The sequence below is a fragment of the Brachypodium distachyon genome, chromosome 2 (assembly GCF_000005505.3).
Source record: "Brachypodium distachyon strain Bd21 chromosome 2, Brachypodium_distachyon_v3.0, whole genome shotgun sequence".
Lineage (NCBI taxonomy): Eukaryota > Viridiplantae > Streptophyta > Magnoliopsida > Poales > Poaceae > Brachypodium > Brachypodium distachyon.
Window position 1 is genome coordinate 17,205,529 of NC_016132.3, and position 23,044 is coordinate 17,228,572.

Consider the following 23,044-nt stretch of genomic DNA (forward strand, 5'->3'; position numbering starts at 1 on the left):
GTAAATTAATCAGGGGTGTCTTAATCGCTCTGTAGGGTAAAATATGTATTGTTGGTAATCGTAAGTAGGACAACATTGAAATGCAGAAGTACAACATATTAAATTGTTCACAGTATATGCCAGTTCAGTCAAGACGTGCAATATGTATGCGTGGGTCACGTAATTTATTTATTTATTTATTGCACATTCGAGACATTTGAATGGGAGCAATTTGTCCATAAAAACCATGTGAGGAATATAATATTTAGACATTAATATGTGGGTACTCTCCAAATGGCTTCGCTAGCTAAGTATAAGATTAATGTATTTTTCTACTACCCTGTCTAGCAATAAATTGAACATACCAAACCAGTAGCTCATAAGTGAACCTGTTACAGATTCATGAATGAAAAGTTACGGTAATGAAATTACACAAGACCAAAACAATATGGATTACCGAAAACAGATAACAATGGAAAAGAAAGAGACCTGCGAGTGCTGAAGTGCAGTAAATAGCTAGAAATCTTCTAGGGCCAGTAGCCTCTTCCACTTCAGGCCCAACCACATGCAAAGAATAAGCATTTACCTGCATCATCAGGATGATAGGAAGTTAGCAGCTACCATATATACCTAGATTACGACAGTAATATCAACTGAAGCAGAAACTCGTACAGCAAGGTGAAACAAACCCCCATGAAGAAGAGATGATGTTGCCAAACGCCAGATTTGCCCTTTTTTAATCAGGGCGTTGTCCTTCAATGGTAAACCATTGTTTCAATCGCATTAGTATGAAAATCAAGAGAATATCGGTGGACTAGAAATTTCAACCTACAGAGCCAACCCACCTTAATTCCCCACATAAGAAGCTTCCTATTTCTTACTGCATCTACGGCATGAACCCTTTGAAGAAAGCAAAAGAACAAAAAGGGTTAATCAACAAAGGCAGAAGTAAGCTACTCCCTCCGTTCCTAAATTCTTGTCGTGGTTTTAGTTCAAATTACTTATCATCGAATAGAAAGAAAAATCACGCAGATTACACTTAGCATTGACTTACAGAGATTAGCAGCGATAAAAACATCAGTCCGACTCCAATGCCTCTTCTCCTCATTGGTTCCATGGTCCTGAGGCCCCATGGGCGGCAAACCTGGCTTACTGAGGTCTGGTGTCCCATCTGATTCGTTCCCGTTGAGAAGGGGTATAGCAGAAAAGCAAACGAAGGATACATTCGTGAATGCCCCAAGAATGCGGCGGGGTGATCCTCCTCCAGACCGACTGTTGCCTATCCTCGGCAAGACATGGAAATTCAGCGCGCCCTTCGCATTGCAAAATTTGGCCCATTAGAGAAACGACGACATAAATAATTGGAAGATCAAGAAACTTGAACTGCTGAAGTTCAAAAGCAAATTAACCCAGCTGTCTGGGATTTTGGGTGGAATAATCAAGAAACGGTACCGGTGAGCGGTGTAGGAGACCGACGAGGCGATTTTTCCCGAAGACGCTTGCGAGGTTGGCACCGGAAGAGGAGCCAGGAGGCGGCGGAAGTGGCCTCCTGAGCGAGCGGAGCAGTAGCCTCGTCGCCATTGGAGCTGCCATCGCCTGCGTCTTCGATCGCGTGGATGCCTTTTTTTAGGTGAAAACGTGCAGAGTTTAACAATAATGGGGTTATGATCGGAAGAAAGCAGGACAGTTTAGGGCATGTACAATTGGGTGATGTCAGCTTTCTCTTAGCGACGTCACATAGGATAAAATCTGATGTGGAAGAGAGAGAAACGAAGAAAAGACACAAGCCTTCTCTTAATTAAGAGATGATCTCTTCACAAAAATGATAAGACAAATTTACCATTGTACTAAAATTCACCTTTTCTTAGCATTTATTTAGTTAATTTTATTCATCTAAACATTAATTCTAAGATAGAACACTAAGAGATAATCCATTGTACAACATGTTTTGTTGTCTTTTCTAATTGACGTGGAATGCCTGAGATAAAACAGTTTTATAAACCATTGTACGTTACCTTACAAGTCGGCGACGACCACGCTGACCAGGAGTCAGTATTAACCGATGGATCAGACGCCGACCACGCTGACCAGGAGTCAGTATTAACCGATGGATCAGACACCACCCTTTTACGTCGTTACCAAGGCAACCAAAAGCTAATTAGGAAACACTACAATTGCCGGATTGAGGTAGCCAGGAGCTACTACAACGTTTTGTGTCCTGAAGACCTAAACCATCTGATCCGATTATCGGACGGTGCATAATCTTCCGGTCGTCCGTTGCGCCCACAAGGGGCACCTTACGGCCGCGCTAAGAGAGACTCTCCTTCCATCTAAAAGAGATATATTTCTGATGTATAAAAATGTTAATTTCCAAATTATAGGATAATTATGTTTCCATCGACCGTAGAACTTGCTTCCATGGTAAATAAAAGTTTTCATGGATCTGACATAAATTTGGTCTCCAAATTTATGCCCCTCTAACAATGTTTTGAGGGACTGTAACAAAATTTGGTCACGCAGATCCTACTCACGGGCACACGTCACGAAAAGAGAGCTACATTCATGATCGAATAAACCTTCGAAAATATCTTCAGCTCAACTTCAATCTAAGATTCAATCGCGTTGCTTAGTCACATAAACGAATAGCTGCCCCATGTATATCAAGCAAAACTGCACACCCAGCGAAGAAAGGTTGGCAGATAAACTTCAGCTGCTGATGTGTTCAGAGATCACGTTGGTGCAATAAGGGTCAGCTTCGGTTTTCAAACGTGAAACACATTCTCGAAGTCCTCTTCACGAGGACAGTATATGTCAACAATGACCTAATTCTTTGTCCCAGCAGAGCACAGATATTTCAGCAAGTACTCGTTAGAAGAACATGTGTCCGCCAGATCCTGATGTAGTTTTGTTATAGACTTCTGCAATGACTTGAGAGCAGGGAGCAAGGCTCTGGAGTTTTGCTGAATGTAATTCCCATCAACCTTGCATAGCTCCTGTAACAAAAAATATTAGACTAAAAACAAGTACAATGCTCCACCAAAATCACCAGCGTCAATAATAATGAGAATGGTACCTGAGACCATAGGAGGATAAATTCCAGATGGGGACAACTTTCCAGAAGGTCAGCGAATGCATCGATCAATCTCTGAAGATACTTAAAGGGTACTGATGAGCAAATTGCTCGTACATTCGATGGATCCACAGCAAAAATGCATTTCTTAATCAAGTTGTCTTCGTTTAACCGAAGGCTTAACAGAAGGGCTCTATGTTGTTGGTTCTCCGCAAGAGCTTCCTCCACTTTCTGTAGAAACACAAAGCACATAAATTTGTTACAGATTGATCGGTAGTATTTTGAGATACCAATACTAAGAACAAGTAAATACCTCAGGAGTAACATCAATGTCAAGATCTGTTGGATCAAAAATAAAAGATTCATCGACTGAGTACAACAGAACACCATCAGTGGTCGCTGCAGCGAAAGATCTTCCTGTCGGGGCAAATTTCACACATTTTGTCCGAGCTACAGGTCTTCCACGATTTGCCATAGCTCCAGGTAAACCATACCCCAAGTTTCCTCTTGTTTGTTGATCAACTCCATCCTCAATATCACTATCTTCATCATCAATTAGATCTAGTGCACCAGCATCAGTCATCCTTTTTGAGTTCAGAAAATCAAGAACTCCATCCAACGAAAGATTGCGGGTGATCTGGAATTTACGCAACAGCACCTGCACATGACATTTACAAATACAGAAGACAATGAATAACTTCAACCATAATGTGTAGAAAAGGCATTCTTACATCACGCCACCTAAGCATACAACACAAGGAGCACCATTCTGATGTGGGTGGCTATTAGTGTATTTTAAGTTCAAGTTTGCGGTGCTTGTAGGAAATATTTCTGGCCCAAGTCACAAGCAAACATTGGGTAGCAATTAGTATTAATAGACAATTTTTACATAACATTAATAATAGACATTTCACAATATAAGAAGATTGTAGACAGCATGCATAATATAAAATGGAGCTACCTCTAAGATGGAAAAAAGAAAATGTGTATACACTTAAAGTTTTTTTTATCACGAGAAAGATTTCCTGACCTGTTCTCCAATATCATACATGCATATGTATTTGCTGTTTCCTCCAGCTAAAATATAGCTACCATCAGCAGAATAGCACAGTGTCGTGAAGTACTTCCCTATACTTGTATTTGCAGCAGATCTTCTATCAGTCATGAGGCGCCCGCCAGAAACATCCCTGCGGCCTTCAATTGTATACATCAACAAGCCATCAAAAGGATCCCAAAAATTGATTTGGCCATCTAACGTGCTGGATGCGATCTGTCTTCCGTCCGGACGATAAGCTAAAGTAAGAACATCATGTGAGTGCAGAAAAGTTTCAGCAGCACCCTTGCTCTCAAATACATCCCAGAGACGAACGGTCTTGTCCCACGATGACGAAGCCAAAATAGCCTACAAAACAGAAGCTAGTTGCTGTTTCTGTGTTTAAAAAAATAAATATAACTGAAAGTAGAGCAGTTGTGTACAATAATACAACCGTTTGCTTCCTAACTAAGTATAGTTCTACCAATTGACAATTGGTACCAAAATACAGCAAAGCATGAACTTACACTGATAGGTGAAAACATTAGACCATGAACTGGTCCTTCATGGCCACTGAGGACGTCCAACAAACGACCAGTCTTCATTGACCAAACATATATCTGTATGAAAGGTATTTTGGTAGTCAAGGAACTAGAATTGGAGCATAGGCAACAAAAGTATTGCCAGAAAAATGTTGACTGTGTACTACACAAACCTCAAATGAATCAAGTGTTCCAGCACATATTACTTCTCCACTCTGATCTGCTGTTAAGGAAACAAATTGTCTAGGCGAAGGGGTTGTAAATGTTTTGAAGTTCCGATAACGGAACAAATCCCACGCCCGAATAGTCCCATCAAGGGAGGCACTGAGAAGAGAATGGTTATTGGCCATAAAATGAACTGCAGTAACAGCATTTGTATGCTCAGAAAATGTTATGAAACAGAAGCCAGAGGAAGCCGTCCAGACCTGCAACACATCAGTCACATGAATCAACTCACGGTGCAGGATATTAATACTTAACACTATTATTTTAAACCTAAGAAAAAGTTGTTATGTCTGGTTTTCAATAGACAGATGATTAAGCCCTATTATCCAATTGAAACGAATAAATTGATGTGAGTAGTAGTTCAGAGAGGGAGACCAATTCAGCTAGTTTATCTGAATAGCACCTCATGAGAGTATCTCGAGCTACTTTATGAAGCACTGAACTTGTATTATAGTTGAAAGGCTTTCAACCCAACGGAATTTAGAAGTTTTTGCACATGGCCAAAGCAGAAAGAGGACATAATAAAACACACCTTGACTTTGTTATCGTCAGCTCCAGTGGCCAGTAACTGAGAATCTGGTGAGTATGCAATGCAGTTCACATCAAAGTAGTGTCCCTGCTGCTTCAAAATGTAGCTCTCCGACCGCCACTCCCATACCAACAGCTGCCCAAGTTTAGCACATCCAAAAACCAGCCAATTCCCCAAGCTGTTGAAAATAGCAGTAGTTATCTTCTCCCTTGATATTGACAGCAAGTGGAGGCACACAAAATCTGGCATCTGGTACAGCCCAAATACTCCGTTAGAGAATCCAACCACCACCATGTCAAGATCCCTATGGTAATCACAGGCTGTTAACTTAGCTAGTGATTGCATGAAGAAGCTCTTTTTCTGCAACTCCCACTTAGCCAAATGCAGTGGAGTAATGCTCGGTTCTTCCAGTTCCCCCAAATGCTTCCTCTTCCTGCTCTCACCTTCCAATTCTGGCTCATCATTCTGTATTGACTCCTGCTCTGGCGTCCCTGGTGAAGGTGGGGGTGTAGAATCATTGTCTTCCACCAAATTCCATGTGAAGATAGCTCCGTCTTTTGAAACTGTGTAGACCCCGTGGACTCTGCCTGTCTTCTTATCCGTGGCAAAGAAGGCTCCGACGACAGCTGCGCGGTGACCGAGGAAGAGAAAGGGCTTGCCTCCGAGGCCCTTCTTGACGGGCAAGAGGCGGGCTGTGAGGTCCTTGCAGGAGGCGAGGAGGAACGCGGAGTCAGGGGACCAGTCAAAGGAGGTGACGCCGGCGGCGAAGCCAGGGAAGGTGCGGAGGAGGTGGAAGGGGAAGAACTCCTTGCGGAAGGAGGGCGAGCGCCAGATCTGGATGACCTTTCCGACGGCGACTGCGATGAGCTCGCCGTCGGGGCTGAAGCGCACGGCGGAGGGGGCGCCCTTGAAGGTGATGCGGTGGAGGACGGCGCGGCGGCTGAGGTTAGCGTAGAGCGCGCGGCCGGCGTCGTCCGTGGCGAGGAGGAAGTCTCCCGACGGGGAGGTGGCGAGGCGGGTGATGTTGGAGGCTGACTCGAAGGGGAGGGTGAGGGAGGAGGACGCGGTGAGGTCGGTGGTCGCGACGCGATTACCGACCGCCGAGAGGAGCACGGAGGAGTCCCCGGCAAATACGGCGTCGCCGCCTCGGTACGGCGCTCCCAGGAGGTTCTGGAAGCGGTAGTTCATGGCGGGAGAGGGAGGCAGGCTTGGGGGCGCTAGGGTTTTGGAGCAGGAGGACGACAGGGTTTAACCTTGATTTGGGTTGGTAGCATCTGATGGGCCAAATGGTTTACTTGGACTGGATGAGCTGGCCCAGTCACGGAACGTAACTGAAATTCTCTCTGTGTTTTTTAACCACCAATTAAGTTTTTGAAATTTGAAAATAACTCTTCTTCTTTGAAGAAACTGCTCAGGTAATATTTAATTTGAATAAGAATACAATATTTCTTAGTATTGTTATGTAAATGTTGATCAAACAATAATAAGTTGCATTTTTTTTACATTTTTGCCTATTTGAAAACATGAATATTTCGGATCGGGGGTGAATTAAATCGCGTGTTTGTGTTTGTTAGGAATGTAGATCAACAAATTGGGTATCTTCGAATTTGTTAATAGTCGAAGGCTGTTTGGAGTAGAACAGGATGTGCAATGCTAGTAGGCAAAATGAAAGCAATTGCAACAAAGATTCAATTAACCAGGCAAAAATGGAATGGAATTCCGACGGAGACTTGCAATGACTGAAATCGCATGGATCAATCAGTGATGTGCATACATGCGCGCATTTTGTTTAGTAACCATGGATTTAAATTAACATATATGTGATTAAAACCAGGTTTATTCTTTCAATTCGATGAAAATTGTCCGTGGCCTTATTTTCATGCGAGTCGGAGTATATAGCCGCAACCACCATGGCTTGCCACGGTGTTTGACTTGGATGAATATTATATCTTTTAAGGAGCTAGAGGCCACCATCATCCTTGTGGACAACAAAAATGCGCTTCAATTGTGCAGGAATCTAGTACTCCACGACTGGAGCAAGTACATCGAAACATAGTTCCACTTCATCTTCGTCCAAGCGTGCTTCAAGGATGAGGAGATTTCCTAGACTACATCAACACCAATGAATAGCTCGCGGACATTTTGATGAAGCCGCTTTGTGCGCAACAAGTTTGATGAGCTTCTCGGGTGAATCGGGATCGTCAAGGTGACAACCAACTAATTGTGGGGGGTGGGGGGGGGGGCAGCTTTGTTGGATGAACATTTGCTTAGCTTCGAATTAGTTAGCTAGTTTTGTTTAAACTCAACAGTAGTTATCTTCTGTTAATATAATTGCACCAGCCACGATTCTCTTGTGCCTGTTGCAATCAGGATCTCTTGATCGCTTGAGCTGGTCACACTCCTCGACGTTATGTCGTAGGATGGTCATGACTCGATATGGGACGTGCATATCATCTCAGTATGGACGCAAGATTGTTACTTCGTTACAAATCTTATGCTGCACAAAAGCCACCAAAATCTACCAATAGGATTTGTTGAAAAGGGGTGTTATGAAAAAGTTGAATATGGATGGATGCTTGACTCATATATGGAATGACTGAACATGCCTACTTAGGCCTGAAACCATGCAATCAAACACCTCAAGAAGACATACAATGTATCAACATGTGAGCAAGGGTTGTAATAAAGTGGGTTGAGTTTATATTTTGTCCAAGGGTTGTAATAAAGTGGCAAATGCTCTGGCGACGCATGTCTAGGAAAAATACTTCAACTCGGAGCGGTTGGTGTTCCTAACTTCTTACTTGTCTTGATGGCCAACGAACTTTTTTTCTTTTACCAAGGTTTTTGACCAAGGTGATGGCCAGCGAACTTGGTATGATGATGTTTCCATTACAAAGAATTACTTGTCACCAGGCTCTTAATAACGGTTAATTTTAAGAAGATGACGTCAGAACGGTGGAGATGACAAGTGACAACCGCGATCTTCTAGTCTGGCCCCGTGGCTTCACCAGCTAAGATCTTGACCAATACGGTGTATCCACGATTCTGACACACCAGCGCCTTCAGATTTCAGAACGAAGGAAGAAGTAGTAAATACAGTAAAATTATACGCCGCCTACAAAACAGAAGAAATGAAATCGGAGAGCTAGTTGCCTCGCTCTGTCTCAGCGTGTCCGTGTGTCGCTTACAGACTCGCATCGTACCTCTCTTCTTTCTCTCCCACGAAGGCATCCTCCTCCTCTCGGCGACTCCCCCCCGCGAGATCTCTCTTCCGTTGCGGCCGCGGCCATGGCGGGGAGGAACTACCAGGGGCAAGGCGGCGGCGGCGGCGGCGCCACCGCGTCCATGGCGGTGGTGAGCACGCCGAGCCAGGAGCTCGCCCTCACCAACTGCGCCTACGTTTCCCCCGCCGACATCCGCCGCTTCCCCAACGCCCTCGCCCTCGTCGGCGACGTCCTGGTCTTCGCCCTGCGATATCCTTTTTTGTTCCCGTGGCCTCGCGATTCGATCGCTTCGTTTGTTTGTTTGCTCCCCGTGCCCCCGAGATCTCTCTGAAAATGCGATGGCCCCGCGCGTTGATCTGATCTGCTACTCGTTTCACCTGGAAATCCTGGAGTGTAGAAAATCGCGCGTGTAGGTTTTGGTCGTCCCTGGAGCGATTTGATTCCGTTTTGTGTGGTGATCTCGCGGACTAGACGGCTTGGTAATCATAGTATTTTTGGAACATTTGCCGTCGCAGAATTTATGGCTGGGGAATGATACGATGCCCATTTTACTTGCTGTACCTGTAGCTGATACTAGTTTACACCAGTGTTATATGTGCTTTGCACAATTGCGCCCTCTAGTCCAAGAGGCATCTGCTAAGGCAAGTAAGTTCGATAAATGCCATAATATAGCATTCTGAGTTCAGCGTCCTGTGATGCCGGTCAAATTAACTTTATTAATTATAAGCATGCAATTACAATTCCCCGTGCTCAAACATGCATTGTCATTAGAAATCACCCCAGTTATAAAGTTTGAGTGTTCTCTACTGGAATCACCATAACTTGGTTTCCAGACTTTCAGTTGATATTGTTCTAAACTGAAGTCTACTACCTTTGGTTAAAACCATCATGCTGTCTCAACTTTAGTAGGCTTTGATGTGGAATCCTATGGAGCTTTGATGATATTATGTGCCGATCTTCGGTTATAATTGTACTACCTTCCTGTCATGATTCATCCTTAATGAATCCCACTGCCCACGATGCTGTTGCAATTGGAAGCATCGCCTTGAATGCCATTCAGCGACGGCAGGCAAAGGTTTCAGCTGGGGATTCCATTACTGTTAGCAGGTAGGATTTCAAGTTTTGACTGAAATCAATAGTTTTTGTGATTCTGTGTTGCTTTACTATTGTGGTGAATAATATTTCTGTCCAGTTTTGCCCCTCCTGATGATTTTAAGCTGGCATTGGTCACACTAGAGCTAGAGTATACTAAGGCAAGGTCCAACCGAGCTGAGGATGTAAGTTCGCTGGACTATTTATGATCTGAGTTTCAATAATGCTTTATTAGTGTGGTTTGACATGCATGAACTTTGTTTTGCAGCTGGATGCTGTCTTGCTTGCCCAACAACTGCGGAAGAGATTTCTGGATCAGGTATGGCAATAGCATCGTGTCTGCGAGTATAGCATTGGTGTAACTTCAGTATGTATGTTTTTGCCATAATGTTTGACACGTGCGATCACATTGAGGATGCATGTAATTTTGTAAGAATACTGCTTCCACTTCTGTGCCCATAACAGTGCCCTGTGGGGTTGTTTACAGGTCATGACAACTGGGCAGCGAGTTCCATTTGAGTTTTATGGAACAAACTATATATTCACCGTCAATCAAGCCTTGCTAGAGGGTCAAGAGAGTTCCACACCATTGGACAGAGGATTCCTGTCAAGTGATACATACATCATATTTGAGGCTGCTCCCAATTCAGGAATCAAGGTTCCTTTGAATAACTTTCATGTTATTAACAGCAGTTCTATTAATAACTTATGTGACAAGAGCGTTTTCTGTAGCTTGTGAAAACACCACAATAATAAGATCTGTTAATCTGCTGTAGGTCATCAACCAAAAGGAAGCAGCCAGCAGCAAGCTTTTCAAACATAAAGAGTTTAACTTGGAAAAGTTGGGGATAGGTGGGTTAAGTTCTGAATTCACAGACATATTCCGTAGGGCATTTGCTTCAAGGGTGTTTCCTCCTCATGTTGTTAGCAAGTAAGTATGATTACCTGCTTTATTTGCTATCATTAGTAATTGATATTGTTTAACTAATAATGGAATACTGTAGATTGGGCATCAAACATGTAAAGGGTATATTGCTATATGGGCCTCCTGGTACTGGAAAAACCCTCATGGCCCGTCAGATTGGAAAACTGTTGAACGGAAAGGATCCCAAGGTATGGATTTTCTTCTTGAGCAGGCATATCATAGTTTTGTTACTTTGTCTAAATACTTGCGGTGTACCTGTTTTCTAGTTCATTTTATCTATTATTAACTGTTTAAGGCCTTTACTCTATATGGTCTATAAGGATTTATGAATATTATATTCAAAAGTTGAGTTTGACAATAATTCAGTTCAATAAAGGAGCTGTCTATTATAGCTGATTTTATACTGAGAAACTGTCATGTATCCTAATTCATTTATTGTTGCACAAGTACCCATTAGTCGGTACCATGTAATCTGTTAACAGCGTCATGCTGGATGTCCATCCGTTATGGTTACTTTTTTTTTTAAAGATACCATTATGGTTACTTGATGTTTAATACCTTTTCCCAACCTCAGATTGTGAATGGACCCGAAGTCCTGAGCAAATTTGTTGGAGAAACGGAGAAGAATGTGAGAGATTTGTTTGCTGATGCTGAAAATGACCAGAAGGCACAAGGTACAACACCTCATCAACAAAAGCCTTCTCATATTTCTGTGTGGAGCGAACCCTTTTCAACACTTGATATTTGTACCACCTTGTGAATACAGGTGATCATAGTGACCTCCACGTTATCATCTTTGATGAAATTGATGCCATCTGCAAGGTGGGTTCTGTTGCCTTTGATTCTCACCATCTGTGTATTCTCACTTGCCTTGGGAGGAGTCTGACAATTATCAGTAGTCAGTACTCACTAGATAGCGCAGGTTTATTCTTATCAACTTGGATTTTGATGGGGTCTAAGAGGGTTCTACTGTTTTTCACCCCTGATCACATGAATCGTTCTCGTGCTGCGACAGTGGGTAATTGTGTATTGTAGGAAAGGACCTGGCAAAAGAGCAGTATCTTATAAGTTCTGTGTGGCTCGGCTTCTTATATTACCATTTGCTTTTGTTCCAAAAAAAAAGATATTATTAGATTCACATGAAACATGTGAAGTGTTTATATCCTTCGTATTTTTCTTCGGTTGTACCTAAAATTTCAGAGCAAACTCTTTCATCTCTTCTATAACTCTTCAACCTGCACTTTTTTTCCCAGTGCTTGTGCCATCATACTGTATGATTACATCATTCGCAGTGTTGCTTCAATTTTATTTCAAACAGTAGCGAACTCTGCCTTTATTAATCAAATGCTAAATGTGCAGTCTAGAGGATCTAGCAGAGATGGTACAGGTGTACATGATAGTATTGTAAACCAGCTCCTTACAAAGGTATGTTTCCCAAAAATTTGAAGTTTAGACTTCATTTTTGTTGTTTGCTTGTCTGTATTACTGAGTTCTGTCTGAACTCTCTAATTTATAGATAGATGGTGTCGAGGCATTGAATAATGTGTTACTTATTGGAATGACCAATCGTAAGGATTTGCTTGATGAAGCTTTATTGAGGTATAAACTCTGACCCTCGTTGGATCATTACTCCAGTTTTTCAGTGACATCATTGGTCTAGTAGCCTCACATGAGTTACCTGACAAGGAGGTGAGCCCGCTACATTTGGTTGGCAGAGTGGATATAAAATCTCACCACCTATGTTCAAGTTCTCAAGGATATGAATTTAGGTTCCTATTATACTGTAGGGGTCTCCCTTGCAGTTTTTTTTCAATAAAAAAAGAGGTTACCTGGCAGGACAGACCAATCTAGCAAATCTGTCATTAGAAAGGCATTCAAGCTGAATCCTCAAAATATGCGAGGCATTTCAGTAATTGTCATTGTGTTGCATCTAGTTAGTACCTTTCAGCATTCCCTGGTGGTACATATTACAGGGCAAATCACAAAGAGAAGCTTGTTAGTTATTCTAGGAACTGTGCACATAGATGGCTAGACCATGTTTCCTTTTGTTAGTTCTGTTTTACTATTACCATATGTTGATTGCCCTTTGATACGTCTATTGCAGACCTGGACGACTGGAAGTTCATATTGAGATAAACCTGCCTGACGAGAATGGTCGTCTGCAAATTCTTCAAATTCATACAAGCAAGATGAAAGAGAGCTCTTTCCTATCTCCAGACGTTAATCTTCAAGAGCTAGGTATGTCCTTCGTGAATTAATATTGCTTCCGCGTTGTGTTGTGTTGTGTTATTATAGCAAAGGTTTTGTAAATACATTCATGGCATGGACTGATTAGTTGGCTAAGTCATGCTAGTGCTATTGTCCATACTTTAAAACTCAATGCCATTATTTTGTAGGCCGACATTTTAGTACAACTAACTAGGGGTTTGCAGGGAGTTCTTCAATATGATTTCTTACTGCATGTCATTGTTAATTGTGAAAATCATATCCAAATGATATCTGATGTTCTGAATGAAGCTGCACGGACAAAGAACTACAGTGGAGCAGAGTTGGAAGGTGTTGTTAAAAGTGCAGTTTCATATGCTTTGAACCGGCAGATAAGCATGGATGACCTCACTAAACCGTTGGATGAGGAAAGCATTAAGGTTACTATGGATGATTTTGTGAACGGACTTCACGAAATTACTCCTGCATTTGGTGCTTCAACTGATGACCTTGAAAGATGCAGGTGTGTGCTCTCATATCTTGACCATCAATTCAACAGAATGATTCCCATCTGCATGAATTTCAGATATGAGATAATTAGTTTCTTCTTAAGGCATTCCTGGGTTTGGCTGCCGTTACATTACATAATGCTTCTCCCTATGTGTCCCTTGGATTATTATTTTTCCGTCTAAAGATTATTTCTTATACTCCCTCCGGCCGGAATTACTTGTCGAAATATTACATGTATCTAGACAATTTTTAAACATAGATACATCCATATTTGGGCAAATTTGAGACAAGTAATATGGGTCGGAGGGAGTACATTGTTTTAAGACAGCGTGCTTTCTCAAACTGATGCACCTGGTTGATGCCATGCTTCTAGAAATAACCTATGCATTTCTTATTCATAACCAAAATTGTCTATGGCCTTTGAGCATGTCACTCTTCTTCTTCTCCCTTATATAGTTGTATTCTGAAATCAATGAGCATATTAGGCTCTGGTGTCTGAAGGATATGCAGCAATTCATGCGTTGGGATTTATGCATCCACTGGCTAGCTTAAGAGGAAAAATAATTTTTTTCCTTTGGGTGACTGCATTTGATGAATGTTTGTCATACCCACTATGATATTTCACTAAAACAAACCACATGCTTATTGGTTTGTCACCCATATCCTACTTCAAGAACGAGCTTAACACATATAGGCTTTTAAAGTTCACTACCCTCATGTATCTCTTATTTTATCTTACTGGTGGCCTCAATATTTGCTACAGTTTTAATGTTTCATTTATGTGATTTTTTATACAGGTTACGTGGTATTGTTGACTGTGGCAATGCACATAAGCACATTTTTCAGAGAGCTATGCTCCTTGTGGAGCAAGTTAAAGTTAGCAAAGGTAGCCCACTTGTGACCTGTCTCTTGGAAGGTCCTGCTGGAAGGTACAGTCTCTAAAACACATCTTTGTTGTCTTTGAAAATATAGCTGGAACATGAAACCTCATTTCACACTAATATCTTGTCAGTGGTAAATCGGCTATGTCAGCTACTGTTGGCATTGACAGTGATTTTGCTTATGTCAAAATTGTAAGTTCATCTCCTTCCGGTTTCATTCATCCTCTATCCCGAATTATAGGACTGAATATCTCAAATTCGGGTTTTCACTATAGATATCGGCAGAGACAATGATTGGTTTCAGTGAGAGCAGCAAGTGTGCACAGATTTGCAAGGTCAGTGATGTTCTTCATATAATGCATTTGGTAGCTACTTGTATGAAAGGATCTATTTGAACAGTGTACTCTGTTTATTGTTCTTCCTTGCCTTTTCTAGTTATGTAAGTTTGCTTCCTGTATGCTTTCACATAATTGTGTTGAGTTGGCGTCGTCTCTTGTGGATAATACAGGTTTTCGAGGATGCTTACAAATCTCAGTTGAGCATCATAATTCTTGATGACATTGAAAGGTACTAGACCCTCAAGTCTACAAAAGTTCGCTGCCATGTGTCCTTTCTGCATTCTGTTTTGATTAAAGTATTTTTTTTGATTCTCTTGTGTAATCATTTAGGTTACTGGAGTATGTTGCCATCGGACCTCGTTTTTCGAATTTGATCTCACAAACTCTTATGGTCCTCCTGAAGAGGGTTCCTCCTAAGGTTTGCATAATCACACTTTTTTCTTCAGTATTATCCTTGAGCTCAATCCTTGGTTACTGTCTTACTACATGGATATCCAACTCAGGATCTGATACCACAACAATTCGTCTTTTTCCAATAGCAGCTCTACCTTAACTTCTGTCTTTAGCTCGCTTATCTCTTGTGTATTGCAGGGCAAGAACCTGCTTGTCATTGGAACAACAAGCGAGGTAGGGTTTTTAGAATCCGTTGGTATGTGTGACGTGTTCTCGGTGACCTACCATGTCCCCAAACTGAAAAAGGAGGATGCCGCAAAGGTGAGAATTACTACAATGCATCTGTTGAGGGCTATGGTTAATATTCAAGATACTATAGTCATTTCACTCGCTAGATAGTTGCACACTGGCATTGTTGTGGAACTCTGTTCCTAATGTCTATTTCTGGAACAGCAAATGATTTCTGTATTATTGTCCTCTATACATTTGTGGCCTGGGCACAATTTGAAATTTTAAGCTCTTTCAAAGTTCTGAACCATTTTTTATTTATCTACCTTATCTCACTTCTCTCCAGGTGTTGCGACATCTCAATGTGTTCGACGAAGGAGATATTGATTCAGCAGCAGAAGCGCTGGACGATGTAATCTTCATTCATGCATTCTCATGTTCTCCCTTGAGAAAAACCTTTTTTTTACCCAAATTCTTACAATCTCCCAACAATTGCAGATGCCGATCAAGAAGCTGTACACTCTTGTCGAGATGGCTGCACAAGGGCCATCAGGAGGAAGCGCGGAAGCCATCTACTCCGGAGAGGAAAAGATAGACATCAGCCATTTCTTTAGCATCTTGAGCGATATCATCCGCTACTGAGAGCACACTTGCAGCTTACATGGACCCTAGGACGTAGGTTCCACTATAGGAATTTGTCCGCAATTTTCCTTCACTTGATTTCTCTAGGCTTGCGATCTTTACAAGGTATAGAGTGGTTTGATCCTCTTATTGTCACGGTTGAGGGAGTTGTCTGGTTGCTATGCTTCTCCTGTCCATGTAAACATTTTACTGTTATATACGCTGGAAGGCTGGAATACACTAGCGCGTCAGGGTTTTAATGCAATGGCAATGGTAGCGTTTCTGAATTTTAACGTCTGGCCTGGATTTAGGAATTCAGGACAGGCTTCAGTGACATGCCGCATTTGCCCGAGAGCAAGTTTGAATCCAGACCCCCTCCTCCTCTTCCCTTCCTTCCTGCTCTCCGACGTCTCCGGCCACAGATTCACCAACACCCGCAGTGGACGATGTTCCGGCCGTGCCGCCGCACCCGGAGCTTCACCGGACGTCCGGACCGCGCCCATGATCTCCGACCACACTCCTTCCATGGCGCCGACCTTGCTTGCTGCTCCGCCTTCCGCTCCCGGGCCAAGATTTGGAAACCCCGGACGACGTGCGCGCGCAACTCTGGTACTGGAAAGGGTCGTTCTTGGACGGACGAGCTAATTGGCGAGCTGCCCGGGCCATGGACATGGGCCGGTCCTGGCATATCAGGCGCGCAACTCTGGTACTGGAAAGGTAATCTTCATTCATGCATTCTCATGTTCTCCCTTTGCGAAAACACTTGATTTTTTTAAGTTCTTGTTCCTAAATATTCATGATGAAATGATTCTAAAAAAAACATGATGAAATGTGGTTGTTTTTATGATCACTTGTATTACTGTCATCCTCGTCCAAACTTTTTTTTGACTAATAATTTTGGGAATTGCTAGCGCAACATGAATTTGTCTTTGCCAACGGCTCCCTTTTGAGATTTTATCAGCAAGTGTGGTCATGAAGACAAGTTCGGCCACGCCATTAAAGATTGACCGCTCTTGACAATGAAACTTGGTGCTCCATCTGCAAGACGCTCAACATGGCTGGTTGAAATGCAGAGAAGCTGCCCCATCTGCAAGACGCTTGACATGCTGAATCAATAGATCATGTAAATGGCCTGAAGTTTGCAAGACTAGACAACTAGGATTGGAAAGAGTGGTTGTTGAGAACTAAAAATTAGGGCACATGAGAAGTCGAACTTAGACCTGAAGAATGGTACTAGAGCCACCTAACCACTATATCTAGATATGTATTTTTCTTGGTTCCGTCCCTGATGCCGAAATGCATAAAGCATAAACGCCCCACTCTCCAAGCAATGCACATCCCTCCTTCCATAATGTAAGACTGCCAGTTTTCGTTAAAACAAGGACTTGACCAAGAATTGCTTTGTTAGTGATTTGTAAGATACGAGAAACCACATCCATTGCCAAGCAATTTTGATAATGAATCTAGTGATACCAAATTTATGTAATATAAATGACATTTTAACATTGTAATTCCTGGTCAAAAATTTACAATCTTATATGCTTTACATTGTGAATGGATCGGGAGTAGTACTTTTAACCTTTTAACAGACACCGTAAAAATCATCCGCCGTTTTGGCAATGTAGGAGCAAAAAAACCTTAGACAAGTACTAAATACGAAGATTGTGCTCTTTTAAGACATTCTAAAGATACTTTGGACCATTATCGTAGAAAAATATTCTAGTACTCCTTACTCCTTAGTCAATGTCATAGCCACATAAATCACCTCTAGATAGGTAAAGAGGACTACCTAATTAAAAACAGTCGTAAAATCTGGATGCAATTCTGTGCTAAACCGTTGGTCCTCCACGTTGAAATGACATCTCTCCTAGCTCTCTTTCTTGCCTGGCGCAAGACCGTACTATATATAATCCGAAGCAACCAACCAAACCTCACGTCATCGCTAGCTCTCCCTCCCCCCCTCTTTCCATTTCCGGAGCTTATTTTCACACGCGATTTCCCGTCCCCCGAAAAAAATAAATTTCAAAAATCTTCCACTACAGTCACGCGCATCGATCTCCTGTCGAATCCCCAATCCGCCGCGCACGATCCACTCGGGCAGCAATTACCTCCCGCATTCTCTCCGATTTGTCCCCCCCGCCCCAGTATTCTCGCGCTTCTCCGAATCGTCGGATCTCGGGGTTCTCCCTTGCGCAATCGGGCACGGGATTTTTGCCATTTGGAGCTTCCTTTTTTGCTCCAAATTGGAGATCTCGGTGCGATTTTCTGTCGCCGCCACAATTTTGAACTTCCCCGAGCAGCGATTCAGACAGACTTTGCAGTTTGAGTGCTGTTTGTTCGTCGCGGCATTGGATCGGGCGCCGGTGGGTGAGAGGTTGGTGGGCGTCTGGTGATCTGCGCCGCGCCAGCACAGCGTAGTGGGGCGATGAGAGCTGGCGCCGTGGCCCCGAAGGCGGCGGCGGTATGAGCGGCGGGGCGTCGCTGGGGCTCAGATCGTCGGGGAGCTATGGATCCTTGCAGCAGTCCAACGGCCAGTTGCCGTCGGCGTCGCCTCCGCTCGCGCCCCGGAAGCCCGCGAAAACGTCCCTTGGCGGCGTCGGCCGCGGAGGCGAACGCCTCCTCTTCGCCCGGATCTGCCTGTTCGCAGGCCGTCGCCAGCGGATGCTCCTGCTCCTCCTTGTTGCCGTTGCTGTGGTCTTCTGCTTCCTCTTCTCATCACTTATCAGTAAAGGTGGTGGTTGTGTTGCTTTGCCTCATGTTTCATTTCTAACCCCTTTGTGACTGTTATCGTGACTAGATTATTTAGTTACTGTTGTTTTGTTTTTCATTCATTTGGTCAATAGTCCATTGGAGTGATGCAATGCAACTTGCAAATAGCATTATTTTGTGCTTTATGTACACTTAGGAGTAGAAAACATCTGGTTTACCTTGAACGTACTTTAATTTTTGCTTGAATGACCTGTAGCATGTCAGTGAGTATTGGTGTGGCCGGTCTTTAAGTACACTTAAAAATTCGAGCTAATAGTTGACTTCAAAATAGAAGTTCCAGTGTAATGGAAAAGGAAACAGGTATATGGATGGATACTTCAATATTCTGGTGCTGCCTGCCTGCCATTTATTTTGTCTGGATTGTTTATTGTATAAGCATTCGATCACTTGTATCCTTGTTTGTGTGCGTCCTTTAATTTGCACCATCTTTGACTTTAGCTGACTCATGTGATGCAAACTGATTAGTATGTTATTCTTAGCAATCAGATCAACTGGAGCAGTGTCAATGTTTCTGTAATAGTTGGGCTAGGAAATTTTCATTGAGAGATCATTGGTTTATCTTTGGTTTGGCAGCCAATCGTTTGGAACTTTGGTAGAAACTTTGTTGGGGATGTATCTTGTTTAATACAGTTAATGTGGTATTCCTAAGAGTTTGGGCTTTACAATGAGTTTGTATGATGTAAGGTGCTAGTGCTGATAACATTTATCAAAATTTGAACCTTTGTGGTACTAGCTAGTTAGGCTTTTGAATTTGTATACTGATTGTTTATTTCTGTAATCATCTGGTCAGCTGCATGCATATGTTTGCACCTGTTCCTTTCATTTTTCCTTTTGAAGTTCATGTTGTTTTGACTTTGGCAGACTAATGTATGCCTTCTAAAGAATCAATAAAATGAGCTGGCCCTTGTTTCGTCTATCAGTCATAGTTAGAGTGAGAGTAGCTTGATTTTTTATATGATCACTCCAGTGTCTTGTTTAGGACTTGATAGGCTGAAAGGATGTGATTCCCCTACTGCTGCTAATTTTCATAGGTTGTCCGGTTTTCTAAATGTGCATAGTATATGTTTGTGATTCTACAGAATATATGGTGTGCAAACGTGATAAGTTAACATGGTATTTTTTTTAATACTGTGTACCCTCTTATTGTTTGCTCAATATTTTTATTTTGAGTAATAGCTAAACTGATCTAATATACTTTCAGTTATGCAAATAGAGTAACCGAAAAAATATTCTTCTCCTAATATACAGAATTGTATGGCAAGTACATGTTTTGTGCTCTTTCTGTATTTTCACACATATATATCTTCGAATACTGAACCACAGAAATCTTCTTCTCGTAACTGTAGATGAAGTTGCAGCACCTGGTACCGATACCGTGCTGGGATTTTCTGATCATTTCCGGAGCTTTGTAAATCCTGTTTGGTCATCTTCTTTGAGTGAAAGTTTGAATATGACATTACAAACAGGAAAAGAGTCTGGCATCAGTCATGTAAAGGAGCGGGGTCTTTTAAGGACTTTCCCACCAGCTATTGCTCTGGAACACCATCCTTGTGAAAATTTCTCTTTTTCTCCTCCACCTATCGACAGAAAACGCACGGGGCCAAGACGTGAGTTGTTTACTAATCCAGTTCAGATTTACATAAGTTTTGAATCTAATTATAGTACTTTGAACTTGTGTAGCATGCCCTGTTTGTTATGTGCCTGTTGAGCAGGCGCTGGCATTGATGCCCGGTGCTCCATCAGCGTCACCTGTCCTTCAAAGTCTAAATTATTTGTCTGAAGACAATTTGATTTTCAAGGAGTCCAACAGTGGTTCTTTGTTTGGTGGTTATCCATCCCTGGAACAACGAGACAGGTCTTATGACCTAAAAGACTCGATGGCAGTACATTGTGGGTATGTCCATATGACTCATCTGCTTTAACTATTGTACGTTTGTACATGACTGTTTATGCTGTAGCACTAACCTTTTCTTTATCTTAAGATTTGTGAGAGGGAAGATACCTGGTCTTAATACTGGGTTCGATGTAGATGAAGCTGATCTGTCTGAGATGCAGCAGTGCCATGGGACAGTTGTTGCTTCTGCTATTTTTGGTAACTGCATCCTCTTTCTATGTCAGTTCTATTTACATGTCATCATCTTTATACATCAGTGCTAACTTCACTTTCATATGAACTTCATGTTTGTGCTTTCTCAGGAAATTATGATATAATGCAGCAACCAGAAAACATCAGTGAATTTTCAAAGGATACTGTTTGCTTCTTCATGTTTCTGGATGAAGAAACAGAAGCTGCAATAAAGAACACCACTATGGTTGATAACACAAAAAGAATTGGGCTGTGGCGGGTGGTTGTTGTCCGCAACCTTCCATATTCAGATGCAAGGCGCAACGGGAAGGTACCTGTATTTTTGTTCATTTGATGTTCTGAGTCGAATCTGCAGAGTGCCAGTTACTACTTATGCCATATAGATGCATAAGTGAACAAGTTATTTCACTTTACTGGGCCATGCAGGTTACAATTCATCTGTGTAAAGATAGTTATACACAATCTACATGCGTGCATACATGACGTGCATGTCATATTCTAAAACAAAATGCACACTGATCTAGATGGTTTGAATGCTAAATTGCCCGCGCCGCGAGGAGGTCAAGAGTTAAGTCTTGCTAGTGCTTGCAGATCATAATCGAGACTGTGATGATGCTTCCAGGATGAATATGTTTCATTCTTTTCTCCATTAAGTGAATATGTCAAAACGATATTTCAGAACCCCCACCTATGTTTCTTGACTTGAAACCATTTTTCTGTTCAGCAAAAAGGCAAGAGGATGACATGCTTAATGTGTATCAGCATCGGTATTTGTTTTTCTAATTATTTATTGCCTTTTTTTCTCAAACAGGTTCCAAAACTATTGCTTCATCGGCTTTTTCCTAATGTGCGATATTCACTTTGGATTGATGGTAAACTTAAACTAGTGAAGGATCCTTATCAGCTATTAGAGAGGTGAACATTGCATTCTCACTGAGCTCGATCTGCTATTTATTGTAACTGTACTCTTGCACAAAGTCAAGTTACATTCAGTTTAAGTATGCTTTCTGAAAGTAAGTTTGTCTTATTGCTAGTGCCACAGATGCTCCAAGCTGCATCACCTTCTTACTCTAATTTATTTTTGTTTTTTTTCAAAAGTCTGCTCTTAGCTGAATTTCGACATGATATTTTTCTGATTTCTGTGTACACTGTTATGTTACAGATTCTTGTGGAGGAGAAATGTGACATTCGCTATTTCCAGGCATTACAGGCGCTTTGACGTCTTTGAGGAAGCTGAGGCGAACAAGGCTGGTGGAAAGTACGATAATGCTTCAATTGATAACCAAATAGAGTTCTATAAGAGAGAGGGTTTAACCCATTATTCATCAGCTAAGCTTCCTATTACAAGTGGTAATTGCTTCTTCTACTAATTTTTGACATAGCAATGTATGTCTTCCTGATACCATAACAACGCATTACCATGAACAGATGTCCCTGAGGGCTGTGTAATAATAAGGGAGCACATACTTATCACCAATCTCTTCACATGCCTTTGGTTTAATGAAGTTGATCGCTTCACCTCCAGAGATCAGCTAAGCTTTAGCACAGTGAGGGATAAAATAAGGTCAAGAGTTAATTGGACTGCTGACATGTTCCTGGATTGTGAAAGGCGTGATTTTGTTGTTCAGGTACTTGAGTTACTGCTTTGTTATTATTGTTTGCTGATTGTCTTGAAAAAACAAGAAAGGTAGAACCTACCAAAACATGATTGATAGTAAGACACCTTTTAGTCTGGCTTCTAGTAATGGACGCAAGAGTGCTTTGACCCTCTTGTGAAAGAAAACATGATTGATCATGATGCGTTTATTCCAGAATATCATTGCTATCTGTTATCGCTCACATATATCTTGTGTATGCCATTCTTACTTTACAGGCATACCACAGAGAACTCTTGGAGCAAAGGCTGGCCGTGTTAAGAAGTCAGCCTCCACCACCGCCTCCTGTGGTGCTTGTGCAACAACCCAGAAAGATGCTCCCAGACAATGCGGCAAAGGAACTTGGGAGAGCTTCCGCAACAAAGAAGTTAACAGGGAAGCGTACACGGGACAGGAAATCAAGCTCAAAGCGATCCCATCGAACCAAACTCAATGCCGGGAAGGAATCTATTCGGCTGTAGATATCCTGGCAATATTTTGCTCCCAAATGATCAGGGATCCTTCCAACATGGCTCTTATTTAACATGTATCCATGGTCCCCTCCCAAAGGCTCGAAAATTTTGTCAGGATTTGTTGATAGAGGATTACAATTTTTTGGTGTAAATAAACATTTTAGAATAAAAGATGGGTTCACATACAGCTGCTTCAGTTCAATGCATCTTTTTTTTTTGGAGGGGAACAGGGTTTCCAGATGATAGGTCAGTAAAAGCTCATGTAATCATGGTTGGTACACCAACAC

General features: G+C 42.1%; 3 protein-coding genes across 4 annotated transcripts; 2 read left to right on the top strand and 1 right to left on the bottom strand.

Moving 5' to 3' along the window:
* Positions 1-2,370: 2,370 nt before the first annotated feature.
* Positions 2,371-6,618, bottom strand: LOC100826227 (periodic tryptophan protein 2). The gene is made up of 7 exons (XM_003568035.4): positions 5,382-6,618; positions 4,798-5,049; positions 4,610-4,702; positions 4,080-4,451; positions 3,363-3,707; positions 3,053-3,280; positions 2,371-2,972 (listed from the first exon to the last, which is right to left on the bottom strand). The coding sequence occupies exons 1-7, from the start codon at positions 6,564-6,566 to the stop codon at positions 2,802-2,804; spliced, it is 2,646 nt and encodes an 881-aa protein (XP_003568083.1). The 5' UTR covers positions 6,567-6,618; the 3' UTR covers positions 2,371-2,801.
* Positions 6,619-8,532: 1,914 nt separating this feature from the next.
* Positions 8,533-16,082, top strand: LOC100826539 (vesicle-fusing ATPase). Its single transcript, XM_003568036.4, has 21 exons — positions 8,533-8,851; positions 9,614-9,709; positions 9,795-9,879; positions 9,963-10,013; positions 10,182-10,352; positions 10,471-10,625; positions 10,699-10,807; positions 11,194-11,293; positions 11,386-11,441; positions 11,979-12,044; positions 12,136-12,218; positions 12,724-12,857; positions 13,137-13,347; positions 14,132-14,263; positions 14,347-14,407; positions 14,491-14,550; positions 14,724-14,782; positions 14,884-14,971; positions 15,145-15,267; positions 15,521-15,586; positions 15,673-16,082. The coding sequence occupies exons 1-21, from the start codon at positions 8,667-8,669 to the stop codon at positions 15,814-15,816; spliced, it is 2,235 nt and encodes a 744-aa protein (XP_003568084.1). The 5' UTR covers positions 8,533-8,666; the 3' UTR covers positions 15,817-16,082.
* Positions 16,083-17,722: 1,640 nt separating this feature from the next.
* On the top strand, positions 17,723-22,978 carry LOC100826851. 2 transcript variants are annotated; one of them, XM_010232851.3, is made up of 9 exons: positions 17,723-18,526; positions 19,911-20,171; positions 20,245-20,458; positions 20,547-20,656; positions 20,761-20,960; positions 21,462-21,565; positions 21,852-22,000; positions 22,079-22,278; positions 22,524-22,978. In XM_010232851.3, exons 1-9 carry the CDS (start codon positions 18,259-18,261, stop codon positions 22,764-22,766), a joined length of 1,749 nt encoding a protein of 582 aa, XP_010231153.1. In that variant the 5' UTR covers positions 17,723-18,258; the 3' UTR covers positions 22,767-22,978. The 2 variants fall into 2 exon arrangements, with proteins under 2 accessions (XP_010231153.1, XP_003568085.1); XM_003568037.4 differs by having other exon boundaries at positions 17,724-18,526; positions 21,813-22,000.
* Positions 22,979-23,044: the final 66 nt, after the last annotated feature.

Bases quoted from the DNA above. Each gene is read 5' to 3' on its own strand.
- LOC100826539 (XM_003568036.4), top strand. From the start codon at position 8,667: ATGGCGGGGAGGAACTACCAGGGGCAAGGCGGCGGCGGCGGCGGCGCC. The intron at 10,014-10,181 runs GTATGGCAATAG...GGTTGTTTACAG, and splicing joins GGAAGAGATTTCTGGATCAG to GTCATGACAACTGGGCAGCG. The intron at 14,551-14,723 runs GTCAGTGATGTT...TGGATAATACAG, and splicing joins AGTGTGCACAGATTTGCAAG to GTTTTCGAGGATGCTTACAA.
- LOC100826851 (XM_003568037.4), top strand. From the start codon at position 18,259: ATGAGCGGCGGGGCGTCGCTGGGGCTCAGATCGTCGGGGAGCTATGGA. The intron at 20,657-20,760 runs GTAACTGCATCC...GTGCTTTCTCAG, and splicing joins TGTTGCTTCTGCTATTTTTG to GAAATTATGATATAATGCAG. The intron at 20,961-21,461 runs GTACCTGTATTT...TTTCTCAAACAG, and splicing joins ATGCAAGGCGCAACGGGAAG to GTTCCAAAACTATTGCTTCA.
- LOC100826227 (XM_003568035.4), bottom strand. From the start codon at position 6,566: ATGAACTACCGCTTCCAGAACCTCCTGGGAGCGCCGTACCGAGGCGGC. The intron at 4,703-4,797 runs GTTTGTGTAGTA...CCTTTCATACAG, and splicing joins GAACACTTGATTCATTTGAG to ATATATGTTTGGTCAATGAA. The intron at 3,708-4,079 runs GTCAGGAAATCT...TGTCATGTGCAG, and splicing joins TGTATGATATTGGAGAACAG to GTGCTGTTGCGTAAATTCCA.